The sequence below is a fragment of the Labeo rohita genome, chromosome 18 (assembly GCF_022985175.1).
Source record: "Labeo rohita strain BAU-BD-2019 chromosome 18, IGBB_LRoh.1.0, whole genome shotgun sequence".
Lineage (NCBI taxonomy): Eukaryota > Metazoa > Chordata > Actinopteri > Cypriniformes > Cyprinidae > Labeo > Labeo rohita.
In genome coordinates this window covers 16,117,525-16,136,026 of record NC_066886.1, presented here as the reverse complement: position 1 = coordinate 16,136,026, position 18,502 = coordinate 16,117,525, and the positions used below count along the sequence as shown (strand labels likewise).

The 18,502-nt window shown below is 33.1% G+C and overlaps 1 protein-coding gene across 1 annotated transcript in view; it reads left to right on the top strand.

The window, feature by feature from the left end:
* The window catches only part of LOC127180359 (RNA polymerase II elongation factor ELL2), a 51,093-nt gene extending 32,804 nt beyond the window's left edge, over positions 1-18,289 (top strand). Inside the window, exons 5-12 of the mRNA XM_051134344.1 lie at positions 2,410-2,651; positions 5,150-5,274; positions 9,651-9,777; positions 10,100-10,538; positions 12,456-12,519; positions 12,867-13,038; positions 13,714-13,758; positions 16,329-18,289. Of these exons, the coding sequence (XP_050990301.1) occupies positions 2,410-2,651; positions 5,150-5,274; positions 9,651-9,777; positions 10,100-10,538; positions 12,456-12,519; positions 12,867-13,038; positions 13,714-13,758; positions 16,329-16,439 (1,325 nt within the window). The 3' untranslated portion in view covers positions 16,440-18,289. The remainder of the gene's footprint in view (positions 1-2,409; positions 2,652-5,149; positions 5,275-9,650; positions 9,778-10,099; positions 10,539-12,455; positions 12,520-12,866; positions 13,039-13,713; positions 13,759-16,328) is intronic.
* The last annotated feature ends 213 nt before the right edge of the window (positions 18,290-18,502 follow it).

The following is an 18,502-nucleotide window of genomic DNA, read 5'->3' as shown; positions in this document are numbered from 1 at the left end:
TGACTTTTTCCTCAGAATTTTGTGATATAAAGTCACTGTTGCAAATTATAAAGTCAGTATTGTATGACAAACTTGGAATTGTGAGAAAAAAGCTATAAATAATGTCATAATTGCAAGATATAAACTCACAATTCTGACTTTTTCCTCAGAATTTTGTGATATAAACTCACTGTTGCAAATTATAAATGCAGTATTGTATGACAAACTTGGAATTGTAAAAAAAAAACTATAAATAATGTCATAATTGCAAGATATAAACTCACAATTCTGACTTTTTTCTCAGAATTGTAATAATCATAATAAAATTAATGACGTGTATTTTGATAGACATTTTTAAAGTTTTTTTTCCCTTATTATAAAGTCAGAATAGTGGGATATAAACTCACAATTCTCAGAAAAAAAGTCATAATTGGGTTTGTATCACAATTCCGAGATTTTTTAAAATGTTATTTCTCAGAATTGCTTTAGAATGTTTAAATCTCACAATTTTGACTTTTTTCTCACAGTTGTGAGTTCTAAAGTAAGAATTGCAAGATGTAAGCTCACAATTCTGACTTTTTTCTCAGAATTTCGTGATTATAAACTCGCAAGTTATAAAGTTAGTATTGCGTGACATAAACTTGCAATTGTAAGAAAAAAAAAAAAACTCAGAATTGCGAAATATAAACTCACAAATTTTAATTTATTTTTTTTAATGTACACTGCCCTCCAAAAGTTTGAAAACACCCCTGGCAAAGTGTGGTTTTGGACGATATCAGCATAAATCCTTATAATTTTTTGGTGCAAATACATTAAAGTAACTTGACGTTGACATCACTGAAGACCAGCAATAATAATTTTCATTTTGATTACATAATAATGTCAATATATACATGTCAAAGTCAGACATGCCCCTTTGCCAGCTGTGATGCCTGGTTACTGGTTTAAACTTGGCCCAGGTTTTTAAAAGATTTTTGGGTCAGCACACCTTAATAACTTCAACAACTGATTGCCAGTTAAGTTTAGAATACAATGAATTTAGGCCCAGATTATGCAGAGCTGTAATAGCTGATAATGGTGGATATTTTGATGAATTTAAAATTAAAGTTGTTTATGTAATAAAATATGTTTTTGTAGTTTGTGTTGTCCCTTATCAGTGCAAAATTATTACAAATTAAATAGGATTCATGCCAATATTGTCCAAAACCCCACTTTTCTAGTGCGTTTCCAAACTGTCCTGAATACAGCAAGTTAACCATGAAGTTTTATATTAGATATTCACCCAAAAATGACTATTCTGTCATCATTTCTTCACTCTCATGTTGTTCCAAACCTGACTTTCTCTTTTGCAAAACACTTAAGAAAATATTTCAAGAAATGTCAATGGTCACCAAAACTGTTTGGCTACCAACATTCTTCAGAATATTGTGTTTTGTATTCCACGGAAGAAGGTAAGTCATTCAGGTTTGAAACAACATGAGGGTGGTACATATTTTGTGTTCCACAGAAAGCCGTATATCATACGAGGGTGAAAAAATGATAGCAGCCAGTTTATTTTTAGGTAGACTTTCCTTTTGAGTTATTGTGAAGATTGCTTAAAATGACGGAGTAATTTGATTTAACCCAGTCCATTTGAATTGAACTGGCAAGACAACAACGTAGTGTGTTTCTGCAGCAATAACAAAGCCCTAAAGCGGCATGCAAAACTGAATGAGCACAGTAGCGTAGCACTCGCTGTATGAACAGCTTATGCTTCACTTTGTCCTATAGCAACCTTCAAAGTACAGCTTAAACTTCTAATGAGATTAGGCATGCTTGATATCTATTAGCACTCCTGTGTCCTGCCGGCTCCAGGTAAATTAGCACACTGGTGGGAAGATGGAAAACAGAAAGAACGTCTCTATTTGAGGTGCTTTCGTTTCCACGGCTTAGATATTTGCACAAGAGAGAGCAGCGCTCTTTCACACTCTCCGGCCACACCAAATTTCAGAGCGCACATCCGGAGAACGGGTCATACGAGTGCTATGGGGGCCGTCGTGTTTACTCAAAGCTGTATTTCCTAAAGTGGTCCAGCGCTTGCTGTTTACACTACTGTATGTGTGACAGTCGTTTGTCACGGCCCCAGCACTCACCCCTTGTCTGTTATGTGTGTGTCTAATTTCACCTCAGGGCGGCTCGGTTTTGTTTTGCGTAACGAGAGCTTGGGGATTTGAGTGGCCCCAGAAGTTCTGTGCTATTTGCAGAGCTCTCGGTTTATTTTCAGTGCTGAAGAGGCAGTCGAGTTAGGCAATAATCTTTCAGCCCGTTTTATGTCAGATTCTCGGCTTGTTTTGAACTCTTGTGAAATATGAATTCCTTTAGTTTTACAGACCAAGTAATGCTAATAAAAAACATTTGTGACTCATACAGTGTTTTTTTTTCTTCCCTCAGGTAAATGTGTGAAGATTAAGAAGAAGCAGGGCCTGCCGACCAGCTTTGATAACACTAATAGACATTCACCCAGCAACAAGAGGAACGGTACACCTAACTTGGTGGCCCACAGGCCCTTGAAAGAACGCGTCATTCACATTCTGGCCTTAAAGCCCTACAGCAAACCAGAACTACTGCTCTGGCTGGAGAGGGAGAAAGCCAGCCCCAAGGACAAGGTCGACTTGAGCGCTGTGTTAGATGAGGTAAAACACAAGTGCACGGCATGCTACAGTGCAAATTCACAACAAACTAAATGTTTATAATCTGCGCAAATGGAAAAATGTTTCCCAAACCACAGTTGGAGTCTTATGAGAGGAATCTTTTTTTTTTAATTACGGTGATATTTAGTATAAGTTATTTCAATTTGATACGCTAGTGAGACTTTGAATATTTCTGCTTGTTTGAGACAAGCTGCCGTTCAAAGGGTTGGGATCAGTAAGACTTTTATTTATTCATTCATTTTTTTAATGTATTTATTTGGTACAAAAATACAGAAAAAACTGTAATATTAATAAATATTATTACAATTTAAAATAACAGTTTTTTATTTTAATATACCTCAAAATGTAATTTATTTCTGTGATGCAAAGCTGAATTTTCAGCATCATTACTCTAGTCTTCAGTGTCACATGATTGTTCAGAAATCATTCTGATATGCTGATTTATTATTAATGTTTGAAACAGTTGTGCTGCTTAATATTTGTTGGATCCTGTGATACTTTTTTCAGGATTTTTAGATGAATAAAAAGTTAAAAAGAACAGCATTTATTTAAAATAGAAATATTTTCTAACAATAAAAGTCTTTACTGTCACTTTTTATCAATTTAACACATTCTTGCTGAATAAAAGTAATGATTTTTTTTTCAAAGAATGAAAGAAAGAAAAAATTACTGACCCAAACTTTGAAAAGTAATTTATATTGTTGGAGAAGATTTCTATTTTGAATAAATGCTGTTCTTTTTAATGTTTTATTCATCATAGAAGCCTCAAAAAATGATCACAGATTCCAAAAAAATATCAAGCTGCATTTTTCCAAAATTGATAATAAATCAGCATATTAGAATGATTTCTGAAGGATCATGTGACGCTGAAGACTGGAGTAATGGCTGATGAAAATTCAGGTTGCATCACAGGAATAAATTACATTTTAAAATATATTAAAATATAAATCCACTATTTTAAATTGGAATAATATTTCACAATATTGCTGTTTTTTTTCTGTATTTTTGATCAAATGTACACAGCCTTGAAAAGCAGAAAAAGACTTATTCTGTTTAACTATATATATTAAGTGAATATATTTATTACATTATCATTCAAAGGCTGCATTTATTGGGTCAAAGATACAGTAAAAACAGTACTATTGTGAAATATTACAATTTAAAATCACTGTTTTAATTTTTTTTTAAATATTTTAAATGTAATGTATTTCCTTTTTGCCAAAGCTGAATTTTCAGCATCATTACTCAAGTCTTTAGTGTCACATGATCCTTCAGAAATCATTCTAATGTTTATTTATTTATTTTTTTAATATTACAATTATCAGTGTTGAAAACTGTTGTGCTGCTTATATGTTTTTAATGAAAACCATGACATTTTTTTATTTTTTATTTTGGGTGGAATAGAAAGTTCAAAAGAACAGCATTTATTTGAATGCTTGCACATGGTTACAAACAAGCAAACAAATCTTTTTCATGAGTTTAATGCATCCTTAGTAAAAATAAATAAATACAAATTTCTTACTGATCCCAAACTTTTGAACAGTTCAATGAAAGCACCAGTTCATAAGAGTGGTTTGTATGCGAATCGGCATCATGACTCACGCTGTTTGTCAATGCATGCAGGATACACTTGCGTGCTCTCTGAAGTTGTAAGGCCACCCTCCAAGATGATATCTGACTAAACTATGTATTAATGCACAAAAGGCTTTCCTGACTGTTGCTCATGCAGGCTAAATTTTAAATTGTTGCACATTTTTGTTACTATTCTGACCACTTTAGTCATAGTGGAGCCCTGTATAATATGTTATTGATTAAAACTCTCTGTCAGCGTTTCATTCTGCAGCAGCGCCAAGTTTTTTTGTTTTGTTTTGTTTTGTTAATCTCTCCCATCAGCCCTACTTCAGAAAACACAGTTCAGTACTCAGCCTATCCAGATAATAGAGTTTATGTCCAGAGCTGCTTCTCTATTGCATTTGGGCAGACAAGATGGTTATATCTGATTTTGTCAGTAGGTTTATTTGCTGAATGTTTCCTGCTGCGTTTATATTCAGGAGTTCCTGCACAGTCAACAAGGGGAGTTTGCGGTGCTAGCGGTAGCAATTAGCCTTCTGCCTTAATGATATTTGGAGAATGGATTGTGTTTTGACAGAGGGAGGGTTGTGCTGGGTTCATATCCCATTTGGAGAAGTGCTCTACAGAGCGTCCTGTGCTGCAATACATTTATGCTTTCTGTTTTACATTTACGAGGTCTGAATTGAATTATTGTCCTCTGGATGTATTTAAGAATGTCCTTAAAAGGCCTATCGTACATTATTTTTCACTCTCGTAAAAAATTCGTAAGTGTCATATTTCTATGAAAAGATGCTGACTCTAGTAATGCTCGACGGTTCATGTCTTGAAATATTGTTTACTTAAGTGCGTTTGTGAACCGAGGACAGTTTCTCATTAGGAGAATAATTCTATTGTGTATTTCCTTTCAGGTGGCTAAACTCAATCCCAAAGACCACAGCTTTACTCTGAAGGATGATTTCTACAGACATGTGCGGAAAGACTGGCCCGGCTATGTCGAGGAAGAGCGGCAACTCATTCAAAGGGTGTTGACAAGGTACATACGGTATTCTCAATTCTCACATCATCTTTTATTGATGTTTTAGTGTGTCAGACCATAATCTACCATACTTTAACTTACGATACTTCACCTCTCGTGATTTTTACTTCCAACATTTAATTTTATTTAATTTTATTATTTAATTTTATTTTATTTTTGCGTAGACCCATTAGTAAGGTTCAAGTACCAAAAACATGTTCCTTTTTACTCTTTTGAATATAATATTGGATGTTATTTAGAAATATCATTGAAATCATTAATACAGTTAGTTTCAATCAATAAAATAGTGTTATTTTATCATTATTTATATGGTCATATAGTTTAAAACTGAAAAGATAAAAATAAAAGTTGAAAATAATAATAAAAACTATATATATATATATATATATATATATATATATATGTGTGTGTGTAAAATAGCTTTTATTTTATATTTTAAGTTGTCATTTTAATTTGTGATAAATTTGTTATGCCTTTGTCAGTTTTAGTAGCTATTTTAAATTTTACTAGTTTATTGTTAATACTTTTAATGTATTTTTTTTATTTTATTTATTTATGTATTTATTTATTTTGGCAGTTAAAGTTTTAGGTTTATTATTATTATTTTTTTTTTATTTTATGTTTTTTTATTTTATTTTATTTTTTGTCTTTTTCGTAGACCCATTAGTAAGGTTCAAGTACCCTTTTATCAAGACCAAACCAAAAATGTTTCTTTTAACATTTTTAAATATTATATTGGCTATTATTTAGAAATATCATTAAAATAATTGAAATTATTATTAGTGATTCAGTCAGAATGTCTTGTGTTCTTTACTTCCAACATTTTTATTTAATTTTTCATTTTAACGTTTTTAAATATTATGTTGGATATTATTTAGAAATATCATTGAAATAATTGAAATCATTTTTAGTGATTCAGTCAGAATCAATAAAATACTGTTATTTTAGCATTATTTATATGGTAATATAGTTATAAACTGAAAATATAAAAATAAAAGCTTAAAACTAATGAATTGAAAATATAAAATAAAAGATTTATATTTAATTTTATTTCAGCCTTGTATTTTATTTTATTTTATTTTGATTTGATTTGATTTTTTTATTTTTTTATTTTTTTTTAAATATTATATTGGATATTATTTAGAATATATTATTATATAATATATATTATTTATCATTTACACAATTTAAATTTATTTTTTATTTTCAGTTGTCATTTTTAGTATTTTTTTTTATTGCTATTTATAATTTTACTAGTTTAATGTTAATACTTTTTTTTTTGACAGGTAAAGTTTTTAGGTTTCTTTTTACTTTTTTTTTTGTTTGTTTTTTCTTCATTTTAGTGCCTAGTTACCTCAACTTAGTTGCCAATCCAAATGACTCATTTTCATTTAGTTTAAGTTTCTTATCTAATATTTATATGTAATTTTATTTCAGCTTTATTTCAGTTAACAAAAACGTTGTAGTTTTACTTCACATTAATGACCCTGCTTAGAGACAAACATTTCAAACTTTCAAAACAGTATTATTTCCCAACTTCCTTTGACTAAGAAGGGCTGATGACGTTTGGTACAGTAATGTCATCCAGGCCTTGCCCCCGCAGTCTGCTGAGATGATGTGTTTTGGAGGCTTTATTAAGTACACGTTTTAGCACAGATGATGTGGTTAATAGGCCTGTCTGAGCAGGAAGCCGTGCGATTCACTGTGCTGTTGAGTGGAATTATGCTGAAAGCTTCTGTGCAGCCGTATTCACTCCCGGAACAATAGGAGAATAAACGGCAGCCATCCTGCCAAATACGAGCTTGGCAGCCGTGTATTTGGGACGTTTTCCACACTCCGCCTAACTGACTACGTGCTTGAGTTTCTTCTCTGCCTTCACCTCTGCCTCTCAATTTTTATGCGCACTGCCAGTCTAAAGTATCCTAATGGGACAGATCAAAATGGTCTTGCAATAAACCCCAGAATGGGACTTGCACAACACGCATGCTTGCAGAAACATCTACCATTCAAAAGTTTGGAGTCAGAAAGATTTTTTTAAAAATGTCTCATGCTCACCAAAGCTGCACTTTAAAAAAAAAAAATTTAACTTATTAATAAATGTTAATTTCCAACCTATTTTTGGTTCATTTTAATCAAGAAATATAGTAATTTTCAAGCAATAGTTGAGTCATTGGGTTTGTCCATATTTGTCCAGCACTGGGTTGTATTTAACCCAGTATTTTTAGTGTGCATTTGGCAAAGTTTCAGCATTATTACTCCAGTCTTTAGTGTCACATGATCCTTCAGAAATCATTCTAATATGCTGATTTTATGGTCAATAAACATTTCTTATAATCAGTGTTAAAAATCATTCTGCCTAATATTTTTGTTGAAATCACAATGCATTTTTAAGGATTCTTTGAATAGAAAGTTTAAAATAACAGCATTTCTTCTTAGAAATATTTTGTAATAGTTTAAATGTCACTTGTGATCAATTTAATGGATACTTGACGAATAAAAAGCATCTTGCTAAAATAAAAAGTCTTACTGACCTCAAACTTTTGAATGGTAGTGCATGTCACTCAGTGGGATTCCTGTCAAAAACATTTTATTACTATTAATTTGTAGTTATATAATATTTAAAACTATTATAAATATGTACGTATTATTTAAATTGGGTACTATTTATCTTTTATAAATAAATATATTTTTTTTTATGTAAAATAGTGTTATTTTAGTATTATTTATATAGTAATATAGTTTTAAACTGAAAATGAATAAATAAAAATAAAATAAAAGCTAATTGAAAATATTGATAAAAAGTATATTAGTATTTTCAGTTAACATTTATTTTATGTGTTCAGTTATAATTTTGATTTTTCATAAATTTATTATACACTACCAGTCAAAAGTTTTTGAACAGTAAAATGTTTTTTTTAAAGAAGTTTCTTCTGCTCACCAAGCCTGCATTTATTTGATCCAAAGTACAGCAAAAACCGTAAAATTGTGAAATATTTTTACTACTTAAAATAACTCTTTTCTATTTGAATGTTTAAAAATGTAATTTATTCCTGTGATTTTGAAGCTGAATTTTTAGCATCATTACTCCAGTCTTCAGTGTCACATGATCCTTCAGAAATCATTCTAACATTCTGATTTTCTGCTAAAACAAACAAACAAAAAAAACATTTATTTTTATTATTTTGTTGAAAACAACAATTTTCAGGTTTCTTTGATGAATAGAAAGTTTAGAAAAAACAGCTTTTATCTGAAATAGAAATCTATATTCATCACTTTTGATTAATTTAAAGTGACCTTCCTAAATAAAAATATTAATTCCCTTATACTGACTCCAAGCTTTTGCATGGTATAGTGTATAATGTTACAAAAGCTGTTTATTTCAGATAAATGCTGATCTTTGGATCTTTCTATTCATCAAAAAATGTACAGTTTTAAATATTGATAATAATAACAATAAAAAATGTTTCTTAAAAAGCAAATCAGCATATTAGAATGATTTCTGAAGGATCATGTGGACACTGAAGACTGGAGTAATGATGCTGAAAATTTAGCTTTGATCACAGGAATGAATTACATTTGAAAATATATTCAAATAGAAAACAGCTATTTTAAATAGTAAAAATATTTCACAATATTAATGCTTTTGCTGTATTTTGTATCAAATAAATGCAGGTATTAAAAACATTAAAGACTGTTCAAAAACTTTTGACTGGTAGTGTATGTCATTTTAGTAGTTTTTATTTTTAAATATTGCTATATTTTATTCTATACTTTCCATTAATTTTACTTCACTTTTTACTATATAGTCCAGTTTAGTAAATCAGGTTTGTCACGGCGTCGAAGCAAGACGCTTGTAAAGAACGATCCACCATGTGATGAAAAAGCAGCTGTATGAGAGGAAGGAGCTGTAGGAAGCAGATTGCCAGAGGAAAGTTCCAGCCGAGTAGGAATGTCTCTGGCACCATTGTTCTCGTCACTGGACATTAGCAAGGCTTTTGCCAGTCCCACTGCAGATATTATCAGCTACCCGGAAATGCGAAGTTAGACTAACAAGCCCCGGCCGACGCTCCGACCGAACGAATGCTGTGCAGGAGTCTAATGTTTTTACACTCGGTTCGGGAACGGCCAAACCTGATTAACACTCGTGCAAATCCTAGACCTTGATCCTCAGCTTTAAATTTCTTCCTGTTTAGTTCCTCCATTTCCTGTAAGCCACAACTGCATCTTTTTATAGCTCTCTGGAACTAGGAAGTTGATCTCGACTTGTCTGGACTGTTCACAGATTTGTTTCAGAATTTAATTAGCAAAGGTTTCCTGATGGCAAGCATGAAAGGAATGACATTTTGACGGCGTCTCACTCTCTGATATTCCAGAAAACTCCAGCCTCTCAGCAGCAGCAGCAGTAGCAGCCAGTTGAAAAGCATCCAGTCCAGCCATTCATTCCACAAAACCTCAGGGGATTCTCCATCCCAACTCAGCCCTGTCAAGAATCCCTCCATGGTAAATTTGCACCTATAAAAAGAAGTGCTACTTTGTCTCATTTTAAAGCTTTTGCACGCTGTATGATTTCTGCAACGGACTGCTGGGTCCTTGCACAGCTTTGTCATTGAATTTGTGATTGATTTACCTGAGATGAGTGAGAAGAGCCTCCTTTTTTTTTCTTGTGAAGATCATGTTTGGCGCCGTCTGCTTTTTATTTATGGAGATGCTGGAGGCGCTTCAGTCACTGCTGTTTGCAGGAGCCAATTAAGCTGCCGGTCCACGCTATTGCTGTTTTCCATCTGCGAAGTTTGTGAAATCTCCTTCTTTCTTTCCTCCCCAGAAACGCCCAGTGCCTTCCGACCATCCAGAAAGTCAGACGCCGAAAAAGCAACGTTTATTAGACCAGAACATTCCCTTGCAATCCCCTTCCAATGGACATCTCGGCTCCTCCATGAGCCGTAGTTCTTCCGCTCATGGAAACGCAAGTTTGCAAAGGGGTTCCGCTACAGCCCAGCAGAGCCCAGATGGTCTTTACCAGCGGCACAAGCTCGGCGAGTCCAATAGCGTGCCCAAACCAGAAAAGCCAGAACCAGCACAGCAGCCATCCTCCAGCCCTAAACACACAAGAACTGAACCAGAAATCTGCACTGACCACCAGCTAGCAAATGGCCAGCACAAAAAGAAGTCCAAGAAGCATAAAGAAAAGGAGAGGGAGCGCTTAAAACCGGAGTGGGTTGAGACCAGCCCGGACCTCAAACAGAACCAGGAAAATATAAATGGTGGGTTAAAAGGTTTAAATGTAAATTTGTAATGTAGAAGTGCTATATATATATGTATGTGTGTGTGTGTGTGCAAAATATTTTTTAAATAAATAAATGAATAATGTAAAATAAAATAGCTAAAATATTAAAACGTGCAAAAATAATGAAATAATGCAACAAAAAAAATTATATATATTATATTTATATATTATATATATATATATATATATATATATATATATATATATATATATACACATAATAATTATTGCAAAATAATTTGCAAATACACAATACATGCATACATATTTATTAAAAAAATTGTTTGCAAATAAATAACGTATACTACAATAGATTGAAATGTAAAAAAAAACATTTATTTATACATACATTTATTTATTTATTTTAAAATAATGTGCAAATAAATAAAGAAATAATGCATAATATAAAATGTAAAAACATTTATTTGTTTACAAAATAATTAGCAAATAAATAAACGTGTAATAGATAATATGTAAAAAAATATATTTATGTATTTATTTGTGGACAAAATCATCTGAAAATAAATCAATAAATAATAAATAATGTAAAATATAATACATAAAATATTTTTAAAAAATTAAATGTGTACGTGTGTGCGTGTGTGTGTTTGTTATTTGTTGACAAAATAATTAATGTTATTTGTCAACAAATAAATAAATATTTATTTGTTGGCAAGTAAATAATGTACAGTATAATAGATACACGTGTATACATACACATTCTCAACATGGTAACGTAAAAATTTTTTATAAATAAATAATAGTAAATAGTAAATAATAATACTTTTATTCAGCAAGGGTGCATCAAGTTGAAGAAAAGACAATAAATACTTTTACTTAAAATGTTACAAAAGACAAAACAGTTATTTTAATTTGCACTAGTGTTTCAGTTACTGTAGTTTTAATTAAATAAATATTGGTCAGCATATAAACTAGCATTGGTCAGCATATAAAGATCATAAACAATCCAAAAAATATATATCTATTTTTTGAATGGTAGTGTATAACTGGGAAAGTTAAATTATTATAAATACTAACTGTGTAATTACAAAATGAATTAATTTTAAGTGATCATTTTTATACAGTATATTTGCTTTGTAACGGTTACATTTTTTTCTAATTGTTGGCCTATGTACATGTATAGGCATTATTTAAAATTAATATCTGTAGTTTTAATAATTTTATTATTTAATTTTTATTTAATTTTATTATTATTATTTTTATTTTTTATTAACATGTAAAATTCTATTTAACAGCTATTTAAGCTACTGTTATTGCCAAAGAGATTTAGAGCCCACAGGAAAATATTGTTTAACAACATGATGTTATGATTGTTACATGTTATGATGTCAGGCAGTGATAACAGTAGGAAATGTGGTGATCATAATCAATATTTATAAGCGCTGTAAAAAGAGCAATGGAGTCATTGTTTCTCAGAAGGTATTTCACTAGATGTTTTCTGATGTTGAATAACTGCTGTTATGTAAAAGAAGAAGAAACCAGCCTGTTTCAGCTTTGGCACTGCAGTTCATCTTAGAAGTGGCTCACTGTGAGCCACTTTCATTTGAAGTGAAATGATGGCAGAACAGGTTCAGACTTGCCAAGCAATTCAGGAGATATTCCTGCATGTTTGTGTGCGAGCGACTGCTCGTCTGCGCCCTTCCCTTGCGCCAGGGTGGATGATTAACTTAACTAACAGCTGGGTGACCCACTGTAAAACGTGCAGAGCCCACAAGCTCGACGTTTTGTCAGACAGCCTCTGTCAGCGACTATCATCCCTTATCACAAGGTTTGATAAATGACTCCATCAGCCCGAGCAGCATGACGCTTTGATATGTTTGCGTAGTCAGATTACATGAACCATTTTATCATTCTTGTCTGTGTTAATGTCTAGATCACGAACGACCCAACACACCTGTCACCCGTGCCTCGCCCGATGAGCTGCCTGACTATTTATTGTAAGTAAGACCAGATTTCGGTTTGTTCTACTGCTTTGTGCTTCTGTAATTACAAGGTGGAGATTGTCTGCTTATGATTAAGCAATAGAAAATGAACTGGGTGACACATTTAAAGCTACAGTGTGTAATTTTACAGAATGTGAGAATTGAAGCAAAAATCAGTTTTGTTTTTGTTGTTAAATGCTCTGCTTTTGAATTTTTAAAGGTAAAGACTTCAAGAATGAGAATAGACGTTTATTTTAATCTGTAGTGCCACCTACTGGTTTCTCTTGGGATTTTGCCTTGCGGCTTTAATTATTGTCATTGTTAAACTGGTTTAGTTCACTCAAGGAATTTTTGTTTTTCAGAAAATACAACACTATTACGGACTCTGAGCAGCGGCAGAGGTACAAAGAGGATTTCTGTGCGGAATACGACGAGTACAGAGACCTTCATGAACGTATAGGGAAAGTCACAGAGATGTTTGTTCAGCTGGGATCCAAGATAAAGACGCTGTCGCCGGGGACACAAGAGTATAAGGTACAGAAAAAGGCATCATATACACTATCGTTCAAATATTTGAGTTGGTAAGTTTAATTTAAAGGGACAGTTCATCCAAAAATGAAAATTCCGTCATTAATTACTCACCCTTGTGTCGTTCCAAACCTGTAAGACTTTGTTCATCTTCAGAACACAAATTAAGATATTTTTGATGAAACCGGAAAAGAAGAAATTGTTAAAGTTGTTATTTTTGTATTCTCTTAGTTTCATGTTAGCGTTGTTCTTACTACCTTTCTGGGCCTTGAACATGTCGGATATGTTGTTGTCTATGCAGGGTCAAGAAAGCTCTCGGATTTCATCAAAAATAGTTATTTTAGTTATTTTTAGGTGAACTGCCTCTTTAAGAAGGACGTATTGAATTATTCAAAAGTCAATTTATACATATTATACAAAAAATTTTATTTTAACAGTCACTCATCACATTGTCCTGACTAAACTAGCACACCATTGATAAGAATAATAAATATTACTTTTCTAAAGTGTCATGTGACACTGAAGATTGGCGTAATGACTTGTTTTAAAGGTTACGTGGAAGAACGCGTCTTTGTTTTACAAGATAATGCCTTTGCACACCTTATATAACAGTTACATAATGCGTGATGTCAGAGGTTATTTTAGATATGTTTGTTGTAATCATTGTTTTGATTATTCTAGGTAATGGAAGATCAAATAATGGAGAAGTATAGGAAGTATAAGAAGGTGAGAGAATTGTATTATGCGTGTTGAGAATGTTTGAGGTCAACTATATATTTGGTATGTTAAAGGAGAAGTCTACTTCCAGAACAAAAATGTACAGATAATTTACTCAGCCCCTTGTCATCCATGTTGTTCATGTCTTTCTTTCTTCAGTCGATAAGAAATTATGTTTCTTAAGGAAAACATTCCCAAATTTTTCTCCATATAGTCGACTTCAGTGGTGCCCCAAAGTTTGAACTTCCAAAATGTAGGATGATTTTGACGTTGAAGAAGAAAACGAGACGGGAGTTTTGCAGCATACCCTAACTGCATTGACCTGGATTACACAGACTAAGCATGCACGTTGCAGAGAATAGACAAGATGAGTGTTTTAGGTTAAAAAGTAAATAAATTGTCAATTTTTTTCAAAAATGACCGATCGTTTCACTAGATAAGAGCCTTCTTTCTCAGCTGGGGTCGTTTAGAGCTTTTTGAAGCTGCATTTAAACTGCATTTTGGAAGTTCAAACTTAGGGCACCATTGAAGTTCACTACATGGAGAAAAATTCAGGAATGTTTTCCTCAAGAAACATCTTGGATGACAAGGGGGTGAGTAAATTATCTGTACATTTTTGTTCTGGAAGTGAACTTCTCCTTTAAGGCCTTTCCAAACTAGGGCTGCGTAAAAAAATATAACATTTTTGCTTAACTATGAGCCTTATTTGAATAATCTGATAGTAATTATTGTCCTATATATCTTTTGGTGTTTTTAGTTTTATCTGTATGCTGTTATAGTATTTATTCCATTTAATTGCTGTTTATATTATTTATTTTAATTGTAATTTATGTTTTAATAATTTTCTTCTGTGCATTTAACATTATTAGTTTTTACGTTTTTGTTTACCTTTAATTTATTTAAATATTAGTCATTTTAGATTTTCAAATTAAACCTATTTCAGTTATCTGTCAGGTTTTTCCACTTAATATTTATAATTTATTTCATCTTTATTTAAACTAATGAAAACTATTTTAATAATTCTAAAAGGAGAACTCCACTTCCAGAACAAGAGTTTACAAATAATTTACTCACCCCCTTGTCATCCAAGATGTTCATGTCTTTCTTTCTTCAGTCATAAATAAATTATGGTTTTTGAGGAAAACATTTCAGGATTTTTCTTCATATAAAGGACTTCATTGGTGCCCCCGATTTTGAACTTCCAAAATGTAGTTTAAATGCAGCTTCAAAGGGCTCTAAATGATCCCAGCCGAGGAAGAAGGGTCTTATCTAGCGAAACGATCGGTCGTTTTTTTCGTAAAACATAAAAATTTGTAAACTTTTTAAGCACAAAAGCTTGTGTAGCACAGGCTGTGGGATGTGCTATGAGTGCTACGAATTAGTGAAGGCACGTTCATTAAACGATTCTTTCATTTTGAACGAATCTTTAATGTGACTCAGGAAGAATGAGTCGTCTCAGGGAGTGATTCGTTCAGTCGTGCATGTTCAACATCCTATTAGGTTCTGTACTGGAATTAGTTCACCTGTTTCGAGTCTTTGGGTTTTTTGAGTTGTTCATTCATCTTATGGGGCTGTCATGTGATGAACGAACGACTCAAACCCGAAAACTTGTCAGATAAGAGGTGAGGTGAGCTAATAATAGACTAAAGACCCAGGTAAACAATGAATTAATCTTTTCTATTTCTTTCTATTTCTGCATTATAGTTTTGTCTTGTTTGTAGTGTGATCAACGTTTGTGTAAGCAGTAGATGTGTTAGGGAAGTAACATGTAACATTTTAATTATATTTTGCTAAAATGAACGGAATGACTCGAAAAAAGATTAGTTCATTTTGCTGAACGAGACTCAAAGGTGCGAGTCGGTAAAATTATCCAAACTTCCCATCACTACTACGAATCACGTCTAAGTTCATCGTCTGTGTACTCCGGCTCAAAAAGGTAGAGTATGGCGAAAAACTCCATCTTATTTTCTCCTACAACTTCAGAATCGTCCGACATCATTGTACCTTTTTGTTTGTAAACAGCGTTTGACTTACTTACTTAGCACTTTCTTAGTCTTCGTGCGTTCTCTTTGTAAACACTGGGTCTGTGGTTCCATCTATGTTCGGCGTGACCTTTTGACATGATTCAATAGTACGTGGACGCGCATCCCAGTACCTGTGCTACACAAGCTTTTGTGCTTAAAAAGTATACAAATTTTTATTTTCCAAAAAAAAAATGGGCGATCGTTGTTGCTAGATAAAACCTTTATTCCTCAACTGGGATTGTGTAGTGGCCTTTGAAGCTGCATTAAAAATGCAATTTGGACCTTCAACCCATTGACCACCATTGATGTCCACTATATAGAGAAAAATCCTGGAATGTTTTCCTTGAAAACCTTAATTTCTTTTCGACTGACAAAAGAAAGACAAACATCTTGGATGACATGGGGGTGAAAAATGATCAGGATATTCTAATTCTGGAGTGAACTAATCCTTTAACGTGATTTGTAGTAAACCATCCATCCAGCAGATGTCGCTATTTTTGACAGCAAAGAATATTAGTTACAGATGAAAACTTCATCTTGTTTTTGTCCCTACAGAAGTTTCCAGGCTATCGGGAAGAAAAGAAGCGGTGCGAGTATCTCCATCAGAAACTATCGCACATCAAAGGCCTGATTCTGGACTATGACCGTACACAAGCGCCCTCCTAGTGCCAGCCATCCCACTCTCCTTCTCCCTCCCAATCCGGTCACACGGACCAAACAACTCCTCAGTGGAAATAAATCAGGACCAAATGTCTCTCTTGAGAACGACAAGGCATTTCCATGACTTTCCTCCGCACAAACTGTGGGTAACAATGTGGAGGCTGAGGATCTAAGCCCAAACTATCAACAAAACAAAGGCCAAGACCTCCGACTAGTGACTTAAGCCCTTTAACATTTTAATTTTTTTTGTTTGTCCATGTAAAAAGTGTTGCATTGAGGAATCTGGTTAGACGTGAGACACAACCTAAGCCAAAATATATTTTTTTTTAATTTCCCAACCCAAATGCAGCATATGTGTAACCATTGCCCTTGATCTTCTAACTACGGCTCTGAGCTCTGACCTTTGACCTTCAGGGCTGCGGGCTGCTTTTATGGTACAATCATAACGCCTGGACGATGAGAGATGATTATCTATACTGTGTTCGGTCTGTCAGTGATTTATCAGAGAACTTAAGCACAGTTTCTATTTTGATATTTTACTGAATGTATATTTGTACACTTGTAAGATCTTGACATCTATAATAGAACGTTTAATCACTGGATAGAATAAGGGAAACCTGGAATTTTCTCAACTCTGAAGTGATCCTACCAAACTCTGTAGAGTACGAGGGTGCAATCCGTCATACGAACGCCAGACTCTTAATTAGACGAGGCCTTCCTCTTTTGTGTGTAGCTACAGTACATGATGAGCTGTGGGATGCAAATTTAATCTTGATTTCCTGTAGCCAATCGTATATTGAGAGGAAAGGTGTTTACCTTGACGCATCGAAATCGAAAAATAAGTGATAATTTTCTTTTTTTGTGTCCAGGGTCCAGTGCTCAAACCACTACAGCACACTGTGTCCTTAAAATAATGATGTTGATAACATTATTATTATTATTATTATTATTATTATTATTAATTGTTATTATTATTTGGACACTAAACAGCAGAAACAATCATGTTTAAAGCACATTTAATTTCTTTTATCCTTTATGTATTGATTAATGAAAAACAAAACATATTCTTTACCTGATCTGTTGGATATGTTACAGGAGATTTGACGTATGTTTTATTGTTATGTCATTTTTGGTTCAATTTCTTGAAGTTTGAATGAACTCTGCGTTCTTTCCCTTTAAAGCATGAAGGCGACCTTCATAGACTTTGTCAGGCTTTCTCTGAATCCTGATTTTCTTTTGGGTCATGTTTTATGTGAATGAAAGTATACAGTATGTCTGTTTTCCCGGAATGTAGTACTTGATGGAGGATCTCACTGGTCTTCTGCTTTATGTAACGACCCGACGCGAACACCAAACGTTATAGAAGCAGAGTCTTTCCAAAGTCTTTCCAAAGTCCCTCTATGTCCGTGTCATTCCTGTTCACGTCCATAGCCTCATGTACATTATGGAAGTATTTTTGTGTCACTTTTGCGCTTTGACATTTCTCTTGTGGAGACTGCTGATCTGTTATTTATGTCACTACAGTGTTAGTTCCTCTAATCCTTGATCCTGATTTGTTATCTGGCTGGAAAACTGATAGATTTGCCAAAATAGCATTGCTCTTTATATTGTTAACAGTTCGTTTCATCCTTTCATGGGGCAACTTCATGTATTGATGTAGATGCCTTAAATAAACTGGACCACATTAACTTAATACAATGGAAATGTTTTCTGATTTGTTTAATTTCATGGTTTGTTTGTTTAGCACATTCTTGGTTAACTAAAACTATAAACTAGTTCTTAAATATTAATTAGATGAAACAAAACACATGAAAATGCTAAAATGTAACTAAAATTAAAACAAACTAAAATGAATATGGATGGAATAGGCATTAAGTCAGTATGAAATAAAAAATTACCTTATCTATTTTCTACTTGCATGTTATTGATCTTATCAGTTATTGATCTTATCACTTACTGCGCAGTCGGGCGCAGTAGCTCTCCACCGCCTGCGCTGACCAAAAGCATGATGGGAAACGCCTGGATTACGACACAGCTTAAAGATCATTGGTTCAGACAACCGTGATGTT